Source organism: Sebastes fasciatus, chromosome 23, assembly GCF_043250625.1.
Source record: "Sebastes fasciatus isolate fSebFas1 chromosome 23, fSebFas1.pri, whole genome shotgun sequence".
Lineage (NCBI taxonomy): Eukaryota > Metazoa > Chordata > Actinopteri > Perciformes > Sebastidae > Sebastes > Sebastes fasciatus.
This window is the reverse complement of record NC_133817.1, coordinates 7,230,249-7,247,870: the sequence shown is the minus strand read 5'-3', so window position 1 is coordinate 7,247,870 and position 17,622 is coordinate 7,230,249. Positions and strand designations below refer to the sequence as shown.

The 17,622-nt window shown below is 37.8% G+C and overlaps 2 protein-coding genes and 1 long non-coding RNA gene across 13 annotated transcripts in view; 1 reads left to right on the top strand and 2 right to left on the bottom strand.

The window, feature by feature from the left end:
• Positions 1 to 1,117: 1,117 nt before the first annotated feature.
• On the bottom strand, positions 1,118 to 9,408 carry tymp (thymidine phosphorylase). 3 transcript variants are annotated; one of them, XM_074625911.1, is made up of 11 exons: positions 9,388 to 9,408; positions 7,556 to 7,599; positions 6,382 to 6,505; positions 5,810 to 6,012; positions 5,628 to 5,726; positions 4,437 to 4,566; positions 3,413 to 3,531; positions 3,054 to 3,216; positions 2,049 to 2,276; positions 1,620 to 1,760; positions 1,118 to 1,532 (listed from the first exon to the last, which is right to left on the bottom strand). In XM_074625911.1, the coding sequence occupies exons 3-11, from the start codon at positions 6,497 to 6,499 to the stop codon at positions 1,390 to 1,392; spliced, it is 1,344 nt and encodes a 447-aa protein (XP_074482012.1). In that variant the 5' UTR covers positions 6,500 to 6,505; positions 7,556 to 7,599; positions 9,388 to 9,408; the 3' UTR covers positions 1,118 to 1,389. The 3 variants fall into 3 exon arrangements, with proteins under 3 accessions (XP_074482012.1, XP_074482011.1, XP_074482013.1); XM_074625910.1 differs by lacking the exon at positions 9,388 to 9,408 and adding an exon at positions 7,912 to 8,019; XM_074625912.1 differs by lacking the exon at positions 9,388 to 9,408 and having other exon boundaries at positions 7,538 to 7,605.
• LOC141762073 (uncharacterized) lies at positions 1,656 to 2,734 on the top strand. Its single transcript, XR_012592715.1, has 3 exons — positions 1,656 to 1,796; positions 2,095 to 2,234; positions 2,645 to 2,734. It is a non-coding gene; the product is annotated as an uncharacterized LOC141762073 (long non-coding RNA).
• Positions 9,409 to 13,122: 3,714 nt separating the features above from the next.
• Positions 13,123 to 17,622, bottom strand: part of shank3b (SH3 and multiple ankyrin repeat domains 3b) — a 37,826-nt gene continuing 33,326 nt past the window's right edge. For 8 of the 9 annotated variants that reach the window (XM_074625887.1, XM_074625888.1, XM_074625882.1 and 5 more), the window contains one exon: positions 13,123 to 17,386. In XM_074625887.1, the coding sequence (XP_074481988.1) occupies positions 16,792 to 17,386 (595 nt within the window). In that variant the 3' untranslated portion in view covers positions 13,123 to 16,791. The remainder of the gene's footprint in view (positions 17,387 to 17,622) is intronic. The other variant, XM_074625889.1, reaches the window with a different exon arrangement.

Below are 17,622 nucleotides of genomic sequence, written 5' to 3'. Positions count from 1 at the left end.
ATGAAAGTCAGAATATTGTATGTCGAAAAATTTCATGAAAAAACGTCATAGCATAGCATGTCGAAAGATTTCATGAAAAAACATCAAAGTATAGCATGTCGAAAAATTTCATGAAAAAACGTCATAGCATAGCATGTTGAAAATTTTCATGAAAAAACATAGTATAGCATGTCGAAAAATTTCATGAAAAAACGACATAGTATAGCATGTCGAAAAATTTCATGAAAAAACGTCATAGTATTGTATGTCGAAAAATTTCATGAAAAAACGTCATAGTATAACATGTCGAAAAATTCATGAAAAAACGTCATAGTATTGTATGTCGAAAAATTTCATGAAAAAACGTCATAGTATAACATGTCGAAAAATTTCATGAAAAAACGTCATAGTATAACATGTCGAAAAATTTCATGAAAAAACGACAGTATAATATGTCGAACAATTTGATGATAAAACGTCATAGTATAGTATGTCAAAAAAAAGTCATAGTATAGTATGACGAAAAATTTCATGAAAAAACGTCATAGTATAATATGTCGAACAATTTGATGATAAAACGTCATAGTATAACATGTCGAAAAATTTCATGAAAAAACGACAGTATAATATGTCGAACAATTTGATGATAAAACGTCATAGTATAACATGTCGAAAAAAAGTCATAGTATAGTATGTCAAAAAAAAGTCATAGTATAGTATGACGAAAAATTTAATGAAAAAAAAGTCATAGTATAGCGTGTCGAACAATTTCATGAAAAAACGTCAGTATAGTATGTCGAAAAAATTAAATTTTAAAACGTCATAGTATAGTATGTCGAAAAATGTAATGAAAAAAAGTCATAGTATAGCATATCGAACAATTTGATGATGAAACGTTACAGTGTAGTATGTCGAAAGATTTCATGAAAAAAAGTCGTATAGTATGTCGAAAAATTTGAAGAAAAAGTCATAGTACAGAACGTCGAAAAAAAGTCATAGTATATAAAAAAAATGAAGAAAAGCCATAATAGTATGTCGGAAAAAAAGTCATAGTTTAGTTTGTCGAAGAAAAAGTCATAGATTAGTATGTCAAAAAAGTCATAGTATATGTCGAAAAAAAAGTCGAGTATAGAATGAATCAAAATTAAACTCTTTATTTGTATATTTAAAAATATCTGTCTCCAGTAGGAACCAATGAGCTTGGAGCTGAGAGCCACAGACAGGAAGCCAGATAGTACTGAGAGACGGACACCACATTGTTCGTCTGTTCACGATATTTATTGAGAAAGATATAGATATATTGTCTCCAGCATTTTGAGTTAAAGGACCCTGTATTGTAAACTACATGATGGATCTGACTGATCTGCAGGGGTTTGTTGTTATGTGTTACTGAAAGTATTGAAACGTGCCTTACTTAGGCAGCAGTATTTCTTTCACTAAAGTTTTTGTTTCTTTGTTTTCATGTGTTCCCAGAGTCAGAGCGTTCTGCAGTCGATTGATCTGGTCTTGACTGGGAGCCGGTTCCTCATAATGGAGCCGCAGCCAGGAGGCGCCTGAAAATACACAGAAATCAAACATCCTGAAGGGTTTAACTGGATTCCCTGAAATCATCATCATCATCGCCATCATCGACCTCTCACCTTTCTGGACCTTCTGACCTAGCGACACCAGCAGCTCCGCTCCTACGCTGTGATTGACAGGTTCTCCGGCCTTTGATCGTCCCGCCCCCAACTTATGAAGGACTTCAGCTAACGTCATACCATCGACATCCCCGACGAAACCTGCAGGAGGTCACACAGAACGGGAGGCCTTAATGTGTACGCTGGAATCAATCTTTGCTCCATTTACGATTAATTGCTGATCGATTATTCATGAGTTGCTTTAACGTTGATCAATGTTAAAGTGCATAAGTACGTAAAAATATAAGTAAGTACATAAGATATAAAATATAAAAATAAATAAAATATCTGTTAGTAAATTACTAAGTGGGTAAGTAAGGAAATATATAAGTACTTAAGTAAATAAAATATATATGTTAGTGAATATATAATATAATTGTATTTGTTTACCATCTGCAGGCGTCTTCAGTTCCATCTGATGTTTTGATTTCCTCAGGATACGGTAGTAATCTGCGTTGGCGGAGCACAGCGAGCGAGCCGTCTCATTGGCTACGCCCTGCGCCTCCATCATGGCCTGGAACTTCAACAGAGCAGCTCCACCAATTACAGCGTCAGAAATCTGCTTCCTGCCCTCCGGTAGGTCAGACACTTTATCAGTCATCTGCAGCAACAGGCCGCCTGCAGAAACAGCAACAATACTCAATATTTAGTAAGTTTATTTTACTTGACAATTGGAACAAAAACATTATTACTTTTGTGACACAACTTTTCAACTTCTTTTTTCATTGACTATAATTTTCCAATTACTATTTTTAAATTTTTTTTTTTACTATATTGCAATTTTATTTTGGCAGGTTCCGTCCTCCATAGCATAAATAATGAAATTAATACATAGATAAATAATTAAAGAAGCAAATTAAAATTTGTATAATATTTTATAAAAAATTCTATGAAATGTTTAATATTACTTTTGCTACTTTTAATGACATATTTATATATTCATTGAGTCATTTATATATTTATTCAATTCTTTTTTATTTTGGCAGGTTACGTCCTCCATAGCTCCACCGTTAAACGAAAGAAGAAGAAGGAGAAGAAAAAGGAGGAGAAAAAGGAGGAGGAGAAGATGAAGAAGAGAGTCCCTGTAGATGGTTTTCTGTAAGAAGCCCACCTGGCCACCAGGAGGAGCTAGTGATCTTTGTAGTTGAGGGAGATGTTTGTAGATGATGACAGGAAATGGTCCAGATGGCACATGGAGAAAAGTTTGTCGTCATTGATTTTATTTACATCTAATTGAACCGCCCGTACTGTCCTCGCATCAAGTGATATTTCTTAGTTGTTATTTGACGTCTCCTGTAACTTTGATTAATGTCGATGCATGAAAACCACAATAACACATATCACCAGATTTATGACTTTTAAAGAGCACTTCAGGGTACAAAATAATGTGGTTACCCAGAGTTGTGACCAGCTCCATCAGGTCGTCGGGTCCTTTTCCCTTCAGCGTCTCCAGAGACTCGATCACCTCCAGACTGTTACCCACAAATCGACCAATCGTAGCGTCCATAACGCTGAGGACCGCGCACGTACGTATGCCCAGGCCGTTCCCGGCATTCACCTGAAATAACACGCCACCATCATCATCATCATTAGCTAAGTAATGAATATTTGCATCATGGATTCATCTGCTGTAAGGCTGCAACTAATGATTATTTTCATTGTCGATTAATCCGTCAATTGATGTGAGGATAGCTCGTCTACCGCTGCGCAGAATCGACCAATCTTAATATGATAAATACTTCTAATGTACTTACTAATGACTGTGCTAGTTTTCTAGCACTGTCCAGGTCTTTGTAGAGAGCAGCTTGTCCAAACTTCACATCCAGCACCAGAGCATTCAGAGACTCGGCTGCTTTCTTTGAGATAATCGAGCCTGAAACAAAAAACACGATTAAATTCATATTTAACTGAGCAGAACTGCTTCAGTAGTACTGCTACTGTAGTATTCTTAAGTCATGTTAGTATATATGGAGGACTAAAGCTGCCATTATAATAAGTTAACGCGATAAAAACGGACAATATGTGTCATTGTTTTGTGTTGATTGATTTACAATAATTAATATATACATACATTTGCATAAAGCTGCAAATGGTATACTAGAGTATTAAATACTTGACAAATCTCCCTTTAAGATACATTTTAAACAGATAAAAAATGTAATCATGGACAATCATGCGACTAATTGCGATTAAATATTTTAATCTATTGTCAGCCCTAAAATAAATAACTAACATTGATAAATTAACATTGTGAAATTTTAAATAAAAAAAATATTAAAAATAAATACATATTCTTTTTACCTCTTCCTGCACTGTATATTATTTATTTTTTGTTATGTTTGTGTAGTCTTAATTTGTGCAAAATAAATAAACAATAAATGACCCAATATGTAAATGAATGAAATATATAGGGAAATAAATAAAAACAGAAATAAATATACTTTTTTTACTGTATAAAGGACTAAAGCTGCCAGTACAATAAATAAATAGATAAATCAATTAAATATGTAGGGAAATAAATAAATAGAAATAAATTTAAACAGAAAATAATAAATTGTGAAATAATTAAATATAAAAGAACGTAATTTCTCAAATAAATAAAAAAAATGTTTTAATTTATTTTTCTATTTATGTGCATATTTAGTTATTTTCAAATTAACTTGCCCATTTATTTGATGATTGAGGGTTTTATTTCTACATTTCTTTTTATTATTATTTAATTAATGAATTTATTATAATGGCAGCTTCAGTCCTCCATAAGTAAAACCAGTTCAGAACCAGTGATTAGTGGTAAGCTGTCCACGGTGCTGGTGACATCCCGCAGAGTGTACAGGATTCGATCTGCAGGAACCAACGTCTCCGTCTGACCCACAATGCAACAGCCCACTGAGTCCAGGATCTCCAGAATCTTGAGACAGAATTAAACTTAGAACATGCAACAACTAAACTAAAACTAAATTTAGTACTTTTTATTCCACTACATTTATCTGTCCGCTTTAGTTACTTTGCAGATTCAGATTATTAATACAAAAATAAACTAATAAATGATGATGTATTATTATAGATTAAACGACCAGCAGTATATAAAGTCATAAAAATTACCTCCACTGTTACCAGCTGCAGCATTAAAATGAATTAAAGTGATGAACATATTAATGCATCAATAAATATAATATAATATGTATTCTGCATAATGAGTGCATCTACATTTGGTACTTTAAAGGGACTTTTTGTAACTTTCAGAATTGCTTGTTAACAGCGACACCTGTGGGAGTTAAGTCAATGAAAGTCAGCGTCGGGCTCGCGGTGGCTCGCTCTAAATAGACATGAACGAGCATCGCTCAACACAGTGAGGCGACACACTTCAGCTAAAACCACAATATCACTCTATATTTCACCTGCTTGGCAGTAATGTTAGCTGACCAGACGAAGGTCTCTCCATGAATCAATGCTGATCCTAGTGCTTTTCCTGCCTCAGCCTCCAGGGCTGAAGCAGGAAAAGCAGGTCGGTGCCGGGGCTGAAGCAGGAAGAGAAACGTTATTGTCTCCCGACTGCGCCCGCAGGGAGACACTGGCACCCGGTCGGAGACGATAATTCACAAGACATGGGAAACCTAAGTTGGTCTGGAGGAGCTGCAGCATTTATTTCTGCACAAACACCCACTGTACATTCACTAGATATTCTCAGAGCTAAACTAACTCTCCTGCAGTGTGGAGTGAGCGCGCATGCACGTGTAGAGGTGGAGCGAGACAGTGAGAACGCGCGCGGTGTGTGAGTGAAGGCAAGCAGGCAGCGGAGCAGAGACTCCGGCCACATGTGAGCGCGCATGGGATCCCGACCCGGTAGATTTATACGTGTAAAAAGTTACAAACAGTCCCTTTAAGTGTATTTTGATGCTAATATTTTAGTATTTCTACAGTGTGGTATTGCTGTAAAATATCGGAGTACTTCCTCCATCACTGTTGTACCTGAGCTGCTGATTGTTGGATGTTGAATCCTGGAATTGACTCCAGTTTATCCAGAGTTCCTCCGGTGTGAGCCAAGCCCCGCCCACTGATCATAGGCACCTGACAAACACATACCTGAGGTTATTATGACATCATAGACGTACTGAGTATATCACGTATGATGTGTGCGTCGGCAGGTGTACCTTATAGCCACAGGCAGCTAGAGCCGGCGCCAACACCAGACTGACTTTATCTCCCACCCCTCCTGTTGAGTGTTTGTCAACCATCAGCCCCGACCACTCTTTTGGCCATGACATCACTTCCCCCGATGACATCATCTCCCTGGTCAGGTTCTTAGTCTCCATGTCGACCATTCCTTTCTGCCAGATAGCCATCAGCATGGCCCCTTAACGGAGGAAGAGGAGGGAACAGCGGGTGATGAATGAAAACATACATTTAAAGAATAATATAAAATAAATGTAAATAATTTGAATAAATAAATAAAAATAAATACATAAATAAATAAAAGTGGAAATTAAACAAGAGTGAATAAATAAAGGAATTAATACAAATGTAAATAAATAAAAAAGCAAATTAAAACAAATGTCAATTTATATCACAATTTATCAGTTATATCTAGATTTATTTGTAATATTTTTGTTACTTTTAATGGCATAATTATTTATTTATGGAGTTATTTATTTATTTATTTAGGCTGAAGAACAGATGATAAATGACCTCAGGGAAGTGTTTAAATGAGTTGAACTGTTCGTACCTGTCTGACAATCCTGTATAGTTTTGTTTGTAACAGCGTGGACGAAGGTTTTGATGTCTTCGTCACTTAACTCTCCTCCGTCTCTCTTCTTCTTGATCAGATCTGGGATAGACGACATGTCGACCTGGGAAAAAACAAACGGAAACAGAAACCAGTCGATCAACTTATGAGCGTCCTTATGTATTCACCCTGTGGCAGCCGCCCGTTCTCTGGTGCTTGTTGTCGTTTACATTTCCCTGGTGTTTGCTTTTGTTTTTGGTTGCTGAGTGATTGGAGGGTTATTCAGTTAACCGGTTGTGTGGGGATTGTCTCTTAAATGATAGTTGAGAGTGACGACGCCTTTTCTGTAGGGCTTAAAAGAGGAAGGAAACTGCAGACCCAGTTTCATTATGATCTCTCCTTCACTAAATGCAACATATGTTATCATCCTCTTCCCGAGGACTATGTTGATGTTCTGGAAAAACAGATTCGAACCAGGGTGCAACGAAGAAATTAGTCACTTCGAGACTTTGTTTCTCTTTCTCTTTCAAGCACTTATCAAACGTTGGCACCCTTCGGTCTGGGGAAATCGGTACCGCCACAACTCTTCCGTTTAATTTTCCCTTATATTTATTCATATATTTATTTTTAATTAGTTGTTAAATGTATATGTATGATGTTTATTTTTTATTTATTTTACTTCATTTATTTATTTATTTTTACTTATTTATATAAATAAGTTTGGGAAATAAATAAGTGATGAAATGCAAAGGAAAAATCATACATAAATACGTAAATAAATACATACATTTAAAAATAAACACAATTAAATAAATGCAAAAATAAATTTAGAAAATGAATGCAAAAATAAATAAATAAATTTAAAATTGAGTCAAAGTAAATGCATAAATAAATAAAGGGGGACATTACACAGAAGAGTAAATAAATAAGGGAATTAGAACAAAGATAAATAAATAAAGAAACAAATTAAAAAAGAAATATCAATTTCTGTCACATTTTATCATTTAATTAATGGATACATTTATTTTTTAATGTTATTTAATGACATATTTATTTATACTTATTTATATAAATAAGTTTGGTAAATAAATAAGCAAGGATAATATCTTTGTTTATTTGCCTCAACAACATCAGTAATACGCACAAATATACGTACACAGTCAGAGTAGCGTACCTGTTGTGGTGTTTTCAGTCAGCGAGGAATGAGGAGCGTCAACCCTGCAAATACATAAAGAAATGAGAGGTCAGGAGTCCGCCGGCCAATGGGAGAGCAGGGAGGAGGAGGAGGAGGAGGAAGAGGAGGAGGAAGAGGAAGTTGAACTGTTTTTTTAATGTAAAACAGGGCACCCAGTTATCTTCCAAATAAATCTAGTTTAACTCCTCTGTCAGAATGCAGCTTATGTGGCCGTGCAGTGTCTAACGGCAGTCCTTTGTTGTTACAGTATTTGCATGTTGAGTCCTGTGAAATATAATCCCAGCAGTTCCTTCAATTTGTGCATAAAAAGAGTTTAGTTTAAGTATTCTCCTCACCTTATTCTGGCGGAATACTTCCTTCAGGAAACGCAGCGGTCTGGGTTAGTTCAGGCAAACAATGAAGTGTGACTCGTAAGGGAAGAGAGTCAGGGTGGATCACAAAACACAGATGTTCGCCTCGAGTGACCCTGTGTGAAACCAGCATTAGAGCTACTTTGATATACTTGTACCTTTTAGAACTACTTTGATATACTTGTACCTTTATAGCTACACAGCACTGATTGGTTACACGCCATGAGCACTAGCCAATCAACACTGAGGGTTAGCGTCCCTCAGACATGCAGACAAAAACCGGCTAGACAGACGGAGCTGCTCCGGATGTGTCCCTTCATTAAAACGGAAGATATTGTTGCGCAAGTTCCAATAAACATCCCAAACCTTTATGCTGAAGTTGCAGAAACACCACAATCCTACGATCTATTTATATGCTAACGAGCATGTCTAGTTTACCAGTTACACAGTTGAACTGAAACTTGCTCTAGCTGCTGATTTGCCAACGCTACATTACTCGCCCGTACGAGTCTGTGTTTTTACATGAACGTTTACATGAACAACGTGAGCTGATGTGGAGCGTCGTAGAGCTTGAATGCGATAGCGAACGTCAATACCTTCATTTGTTGATCCATAATTTACCCAGCTGACTAGAAAAACATCTGATCGGATGGTCTTCACAGTCTCAACCAGGACTTACGTTACTAAAATAAGATCAGATTAGAGCTACTTTTATATACTTGTACCTTTAGAGCAACTTTTATATACTTGTACATTTATATACTTGCACCTGTAATGCTGCTTTTATATACTTGTACCTTTAGAGCAACTTTTATATACTTGTACTTTTATATACTTGCACCTGTAATGCTACTTTTATATACTTGTAGGGCTTAAAAGAGGAAGGAAACTGCAGACCCAGTTTCATTAAATGCAACATATGTCATCATCCTCTTCCCGAGGACTATGTTGATGTTCTGGAAAAACAGATTCGAACCAGGGTGCAACGAAGAAATGAGTCACTTCGAGACTTGCTTCTTTAGAGCAACTTTTATATACTTGTACTTTTATAGAGCTACTTTTTTATACTTGTACCTTAAGTGGTACTTTTATATACTTGTACGTTTAATGCTACTCCTACATACTTGTATATACTTGAACCTGTAATGCTACTTTTATATACTTGTACCTTTTAGAGCAATTTTTATATATTTGTACTTTTATAGTGCTATTTTTATATACCTTTTTTTATGTACCTTAAGTGGTACTTTTATATACTTGTACATTTAATGCTACTCTTACATACTTGCAACTTTAGTGCTACTTTCATATATTTGTACCTTTATTGCTACTTCTATATATTTGTACTTTTATGTGCAATCCTGTGTTGTATAAACTGAACCTTGAACCAGCGACCTTCAGCTCCATGTGCTCAGATTAACAAATCAGATTTAAAAAAATGATAAAAATAGTTGCACACACCTGAACGCTATAATGTTTCTGCATGCTGCACCTTTAACGGACTGAAAGCGGGCGAGCCACAGCACGTTAGCTGGCAGGTGGATTTAAGCCTTAAGGAGCTCCTGTCCTGTAGGGATGCAACAACAAACAGAAAGTTAAAATCAAAGTTCACCACAGTGACTTTCATTATATATCCACCAGTGACTTTAATCAGTGATTCAGCAGCTTTTGAGTTCTGAGAAGGCCTCACTGTCAGTCATTAACTCAATTTCAACTTCCAGCGTCCAAATGTCAGAGGTCATAAACCTGCTGAGTAAATGTGAAAGAACCAGACAGGAAGGCGCGGGCATTAACTTTGTAATAAATGACAGTTTATTATAAAGATTACAATCTGTTGCGTTGCAGAGCTCATCTGTTGTCATTTGTGTGCTCTTCAGTTTTTAGAAAAGGGAAGAAAAAAACTACAAGTACACACACGCCACTCACTCCAGAAGAAACTACAAACATCCTGTAAAAAGAGGAAGCTAGAGAGGAAGAGGAGGAGGAGGAGGAGGAAAAGGAGGAGGAAGGTAACCATTAAACCATTATAACCAGGTGAAGATCAGGAGGAGGAAGGTTTCACACACAGGTTAGAAAGACAGGATTCTCAGCCAATCAGCAGGAAACTGAGGCGTCACCATGGTGATCACTATCAGATATTATTCTATCTTTTTAAACGATTAACGATTAATGATTGCTTTCGAATTAGCAGCGATGGAATATTACTTAAGTAAAAGTAGCAGTACAAGTAAAGGTCCTGCATTCAAAATTTTAATTAAAAGTACATAAGTGTTAGCAACAAAATGTACTTAAAGTATCAAAACTAAAGGTACTAGTAATACAGAGTGGCTACTGTCACTCACTACGTTTACATGCACAAAATATTCAGTTTTTTGCTTACTCTCCGTATCAAATTCAGAATATTGTCATATTCGGAATATTAGTGTGCATGTAAATGTAGTCAATATGTTAAACTATTAATTTGGATCATTATTATTGATGTATTAATACGTAAGATGTACTTTAAGGTTGTTGTTGGTCACGATGGATCTAATTTTAGATGTACTTTTGGGAGTGTAATCTGGATCATTTGTTCAAACTCATGTTTTGTTTTATAAAATCTTAATTTGAAAAATAAAGTGGAGTAAAAAGTACAATATTTCTCTCTTAAATTGTAATTAAGGAGAAGTATAAAGTAGCGTAACATGGGAATACTCAAGTAAAGTACCTCAAAATTGTACAAGTACAGTTCTTGTGTAGCCACTGCTAATTAACCACTTATTTATTTTCTTTAGGGTTGTGCTGTTAGCATTAGCTATCATACATAGATCTATTTTATTAACTAATCACATGTTTTGTTTGTAAAATCTTCATTTGAAAAAGTAACTCTTAAATAAATGTAGTTAAAAGTACAATATTTCTTTCTGAGATGTAAAGAAGTAGAAGTATAAAGTAGCATAACATGGAAATACTCAAGTAAAGTACTTCAAAATTGTACTCAAGTACAGTACTCGAGCAAATGTACTTTCCACCGCATTCATTTAGCTTAAAGTTAAACCAAATAAACCAAAGTATGACGGATGGACATGTGATTCAGGAACAAGAAACATGTTCTCCGCTTAATAGATTCACGGGTTTATCTTCAGAATCTTCAGAAGATCTGTTGAACTGATTTTGAAGCAGAACTTTTGGTAAACAAATAAAGACGGAACTACTTTTCCTAGCGGAGGAACACCAGTGACCTCACTGGTGTTTCTGATTGGCTGAGAAATCCTACAACAAGTGAATGACCTCATGTTTATGTTAGTGTACAGGGTGGGGGGACCTGAGGTCAGAGGTTAAGAGGTCACATGACCTCTCCATCACTGATTATCACTGTTACACCGCAGAGAAAGCGTCTCATTCTGTGGATGACTTTGTACAGTAGACTATAGTCCATTATAATATATACTACACATAAGAGTATATATATATGTGATATTCGCTCACTGTAAACAGCTACACAGCTACTTTACAAAGATAAATCACTAAAAAGATGTTTGTGGTGTGAAGTTTCCACTGGTTTTTATTGATCGTCCAGTGTGGAAGGTTACGTAAGTTAACTTCTGTGAGTAGCTAAAAGGCATCAGTACACTTTAAGCGACGTGTCTGAAACCTCCTCCGTCTACACCTTTTCCAAAAGTCTGAATTTGGGACAAGTTTTGTATCTTTTCAACTTCTTTACGTACGATTTGTCGCATCTTGCCTATCAGTGTACGAACAGCACTTCGTACAAACTAGTTCAACATGAGCATGTTTAATTAATTAACAACGAACCCCCTTTTAAAGGACCGGTGTGTAACAACTCAGGGGATCTATTGGCAGAAAATAGAGTATAATATTAATAAGTATGTTTTCTTTAGTGTATAATCACCTGAAAATAAGAATCGTTGTGTTTTCGTTAGCTTAGAATGAGACGTTTATATCTACATAGGGAGCATGTCCTCTTCAGAGTCCCCCGTGTTTCTATAGTAGCTCAAAACGGACAAACCAAACACCGGCGCCAGAGAGGGACATTCGCGTTTTCGCTTCGGCCACGTCACGGTGTTAGCTGGAGGCAAAACAAAGGAAAGACTGGAGGCGAACACTAGCAGTGGGCTAAAGTTAGTTAGTCATCTTGCCGTGTTGTTGGGTGCCAGAATCCAGATATCACAGACATTTGAGATGACAAACTGAGATTCGAGGCTCTAGCGAGCTACAATATCGGAGAAACGTTTCAGAGACGGAGAGTAAATGTTGGTAATATTTAGCCTTCTACTATCTGCAGCCGTGAGCCATGTTGCCTGCTGTTAGAAGAACGCTAAACTATAAACAACCATTTCTCTCCATCTCTGAAACGCTTTGCCGATGTTGTACGACTCTCTGTTTGACTGACTTTACTGAAGGATAGTTAACTATAAGCATCCAAAGATTTATACAAACGGCGTAGGGGTCGGATAATCTGGTCCCGTTGGTTAACGTTAACTTTCTTAACTAACACTCGTGATCCTGGAGAGTGAGCGACAGCACATATTAAGAGAAACTAGTATTTTCTTCAGTCATTGTTAAAAAAAAAACAAGCCAACAATACCTGCTAGCCAGCGTCAACTAAACGTGTTCTAAAAAGGGATTTATTCTGCCTCCGCTTAACGCTTAGTTTCTCGACGTTAGCTTGTTTTTCAGTCATCTTTTTCGGTTTTCATCAACACACTGTCTACACAGGCGGCATTACAACTCACTCGTGGTCACTCGACGTTAACCTCTATAGACCTTTTCATTGCCATGTGGATTTAGAGTTGAATATAAACTGAAGTTAAACAGCTAATGTGTGGCTGTTTACAAAGTCTGAATATCACATACGGCCAAAGACTTTATAGACTACGGTCTACCAAAATATTACTGTATACATTTTATTGTCTACTATACTTCATATATTACACTATAGCTACATTATTCAACCATAATATATATTATACAGACTATAAAGTCTACTGTAATGTGCTGTACATAGACTATACATTCTATAGCTCTCAGGTAATAGTTTTTCACATAAAAGGGCACCGTGAACTTTACAACTTTGGGATTCATGATTGTGGTTCAGCTTGTGTTCGGGTACGTCAGTTTGGGAATAAAAAGCGAGATAAGCGCAGTGGATTTTGTTGTTGTAGAAACAGGCACTGGGACGTTGATTGTGCTTCAGAGGGGATTGAAGAGGAGTCACTTGTTAGGGAGATTATGTAGTTGTGTCAAATTAGTTTAAATTTACTGTGTGAAGTTATTTAGAAAAGAGGGAGTTGTGGCATGGAGTGTCTGTCGAAGCGCAGTTAAAGTCAACAGTTTATGATTATTAACTCAGCCAAAGAGTATAAAAAGCAAAGAGATGAAACTCTGTTTGTTTTTTTACAACAGACGCTTCCGCCATTTTGGACTGAAAATATTATATTTATAATATTTTATTGTTCAACACAGGACATTTCGGTAGAATATAACAATAGAATAGAAATAATTTCGTTTTACTTTTGTACGGCACTTCTTAGGCGGACGTTTTACTGGCGTCCGGTAGTCGCTTTCAGTCCAAAATGACGGAAGCTGATGTTGCAATGGAACGAACACTTTCACTTCTTGGCTATATACGTTCTTTGACTCTGCTTCCGAATTAAAAATAATGAATTAAAATACACCCTCCATTGACTTCAGATATCTCATTTACGTGTTGTATCTTGTTCATCCTTATGATGAGTTCTTATAAACTACTGTCACCGAAACTCAGTTGGATAGATTGGTGACTAGCGAACAAAATACAACATGTAAATCAGACAGCTTGGCCGTTGGAAGGTGTATTTGTTTACACTTTTGATAAAGCTAGGCTAGCAGTTTCCCCCTGCATCCAGTCTTTGTGCTAAGCTAGGCTAAACACGTCCTGGAAGTCTTCTCATCTGTCTCTGGGCAAGATGGGGAAAGGAGGGATCGTTTCTTTAAGAGTTGTGTCCAGTAATGTTAACGGTGCGGTCCGACCGGATATACTTGAAATAGCATTCAAAAGACTAAATTATACAGCTTTATTGTAGGACTGGGCGATATATCAGATTCATTTCACTGGTATTGATATGGACTACTAAATTTCTGGTATCTTGACATCCCTATTTTCACATCTATCTCAGTGAATTAAGGGTTTATTTAGACCAAACCAGAGTTGGTGATTGTTGGAAAGACTAACCAAGACGGTTTTGGGGAGTTTTATTTTGTTTCAGTCGAGTTTGAATGAATTTAACAATTAAGTTAACAAGGCAATTAAGCCTGTTTTAGTTCGATGAAAGAGAGAAACTTGAACTCAGAAGGTGTACGGTTGTGTTTTTCTGTTTAATGAGTAGTATTTTCTTGACATTTTGAGAGTTTATTTTGTTCATTTATTAGACTAAAATAATCTAGGAGACCTTGAACACATCTCCCAGATGAAACTACGGGGGACAATCGCCAGTTATTGTTGAACATTTTTAACATATCGCCCAACCTTAGTGTGGGTATTTACTGAATATGCATAACAATGCAGGTCTTTTACAACTCTTGTTTAACTACACTGCACGTGAACAACTAAAGAATATAATGTTTCAATCGTGATTTCTGCATTGTGACGCAAGAAAATTGTGTCCATATCACCCAGCCCTACTTTGTCGTTAATTGTTCTTGGACTAAGCAGCATGTCTTGATATAAAGTGATATGAAACCTAAATTAGGTGTCCATTCCACCTTTAAGGCCTTTACACATCAGGGGCGTGATGAATAAACAACACAAAATGCTAAATAGTCGCCTGCAGCTATTGTATGTAGAGGCTTTTATTGCGAAAGGTAAGAACGGCCTTTGGCAAGGTTGAAAGGAGTAATAAAGTTTGCCGTCTTAGTTCGGATTAGCCTCAGTGTTGTTGTTTCATGAATATAGGTGCAACTCAACCGGTTCCGCACTAAGTGATTGATTGATGCCTTTATACGCGGTGCAAAAGCTCAGAAAAATCAACCTCCTTCCGACAAATAACATTTTTGCTGCGTAATATTTGCGTTCTGTGTGAAAGTTTTCCTGACAAAAACAACAGTTCTAATATATTACGTGTGAATTAATCGTGCTAAGAAACGCCCCCGGTGTGTAAAGGTCTTAACTATGGAACTGAACTTTTGTGAAGCTTTGTAAGGCGGGATCAATACACCCTTCTTCATTGAAATGAATGGGAAACGAATTTTGGTAAGACCACATTTTGACTCGTAAACTAAAATATTGCGACTTCACGTGAACGCACGGTAAGCTGTAATAGGGGAACTCCAATTATGCCGTGTCTTAAACTCTATTTATGGCGTCTGGGGAGCTCGTTATATGGTCTGGAGGAAACTCGTATGGCAGGGACAAAATCCCCAATATGGCAGGGAGGAAACTCCATATATGGCCTCTTTCTGGCGACTTACCATTACTGCGAGATGGTACAGCCACATGTGATTGATTAATTTAGGAATAATAGAGTCATGGGGGGTTAAGCTAGGAGTTTCGTGTGTCGGTGTGAGGAAGGTATAGGAGGGGAAGGTATTTTCTGTACAGATGGCTTTAAACAGATAGCACCATGTACAGTAAGCCCTCGATAAGCAGGTTAGAAACCAGTTGGAGCTCTGCTGCAGCTCTCCCTGAAACACACAGCACATCAGCACAAAGTCACACTCATTGACAAATCATTATGAATTTCAAAACGTCACCGAAACGACCCTGAAATTCAACTCATTGTCAAATCATAAGGAACTCAAAATCATTTTCCAAACTATTAGAAACTCTGTAAGTCATCACCACCACATTATTATTACTTGTTATTTATAAATTCTAAATGATCGGCGTTAAGATATGAACTCAAAATAAAACACGTATTCTTCATGAGTGATATTTGAAAGGAAGAAAAAAAAAAAAAAAAAAGTCACAAGAAAGACTCCCGTTAAGGTAGAGACTCCCAGTAGCTCGCTAATCGTCCAGCTCTGCTCGCAAAAAAGTCCCGCTAAACTCGTCTGGGGAAGCAGAATGGCACGAGGAAAATGACCCGTCTCATTGTATTTGTTATCAGTTTTGTCAGATCAGCTCTTTGATCAACGTCCCTTCACCTGTTGAGAGCTCTGTGTCCAGCTGTAGAACACTGTGTGGATGTTAGGAGTTAGCTTTAGTCAAAACTAAAGTTAACTCCTAACATCCACACAGTGTGATGAGTTAGCTTTAGTTTTGATTAGTTTCTGAAAGCTTCCAGTTCACGACTTGTGCCGTGTTTGTTGACGTTGTCAGAAATGGCGGAGCCTATGGAAGTTATTTTTTCGGTGCATAATAAGTCAATATATTGTAATTTTAGTCGTATATTGTTTTTCTTGAATGTTGATCTTCCCAACGACCTCATCTTTTTCCTCTGTCATTATGTCTTTTTGCATTTTCTGCGTTATGTTACCCACTTGCAAGCTTTCTGAATTGTTATCCTCTGTGGCTTCTAGACGCCGACAGTAATGTTAATATTGCCGTTGCTTAGCAGCGTCGTTCTTCACGACTTGGAACGCCAAGAATATTGTTAACACGACTTCCCCTCTCGTAAACACGACCCCATTTGAAGGCACCACGTGTGGATGTTATGAGTTAGCTCTAGTTTTGACTAAATCCGTTTGGGTCGATCAAAGAGCTGATAAGTCAAAATGTCAGCGAGATCGCTCAGAGAGCCGGGCTCCACGTTGGTAAAAAGGTCTAAAGATTCAGTCACTGCTAAGATATTCTAGTCAAAGAGATGGCCTAGTGTCTGACCAGAGGTCAGGGGTTATGAGGTCACAGTTCAGGATGTCTAGAGGTTAGTGGTCGGAGGTGAGGGGTCAAGTGGAACCATCCAGTAGCTGTCTGAGAGCCCTCTCGATGTTGATTCGGTGTCCCAGTCTGGTGACGCCCAGCTCCACGTAGTCCTCCTTGGTGAGGGCGGGGAGATGGGAGCCTTCGATCTCGTGCTCCTGGAAGCGCTGGCGGTGTTCGGCGAGGCCTACGCTCTCCAGCCAGTCACCCACGTCATATTTATTCCACAAGTTGAGGGGCCGCTGCCTCCATGGCCGAAGGGCCAGCAGGGGCCCGCTGAGGACCGGGGAGGGGCAGGGAGAGGCGTGGGGTGAAGGTGAGGGTGAACGGGACCTGGTTCGTGCGCTGGCGCTTCGCATCACAAACCGAACCTCCTTTGGTTCTGAGGGGAGGCTGAGACTGGACGACTTCAGGATTGTTAGACCGCGACCCGAGCTCAGATCTGGCCTTTCAGAGCAGGGGGCGGTGGAGGAGGGGAGCCCTATTGACCTATCAGATGGGGAGGGAGAGGGGGAGGGGCTCCGACGGGTGACGGGGTAGCGGCTTCCTGGTCGGACTGTATAGCTGGGGCCGTATCCTCGCTGGGAGATAGTGTGGAGTTCACCAAGACTGGAGAACAACCTGCAACACATTAGACAGTAAATGAATGACGGTTGATGTGTCTACATGGAGTTAGTAATGGATCGCTCTCCAAGCCTCGTTTCCCTTAGTTACTGTTGCTACGCCTGTTACAGTTGTTCTCAGGCCTTGTTATGTTTACAAAGCTATAATTGGATAATTTTTCGGTAGAGGTGTTAAGCAAATAGTCAATTCATTAATTTCATTCAAAAGACGCATGAGACAGAAATTTCAGACAT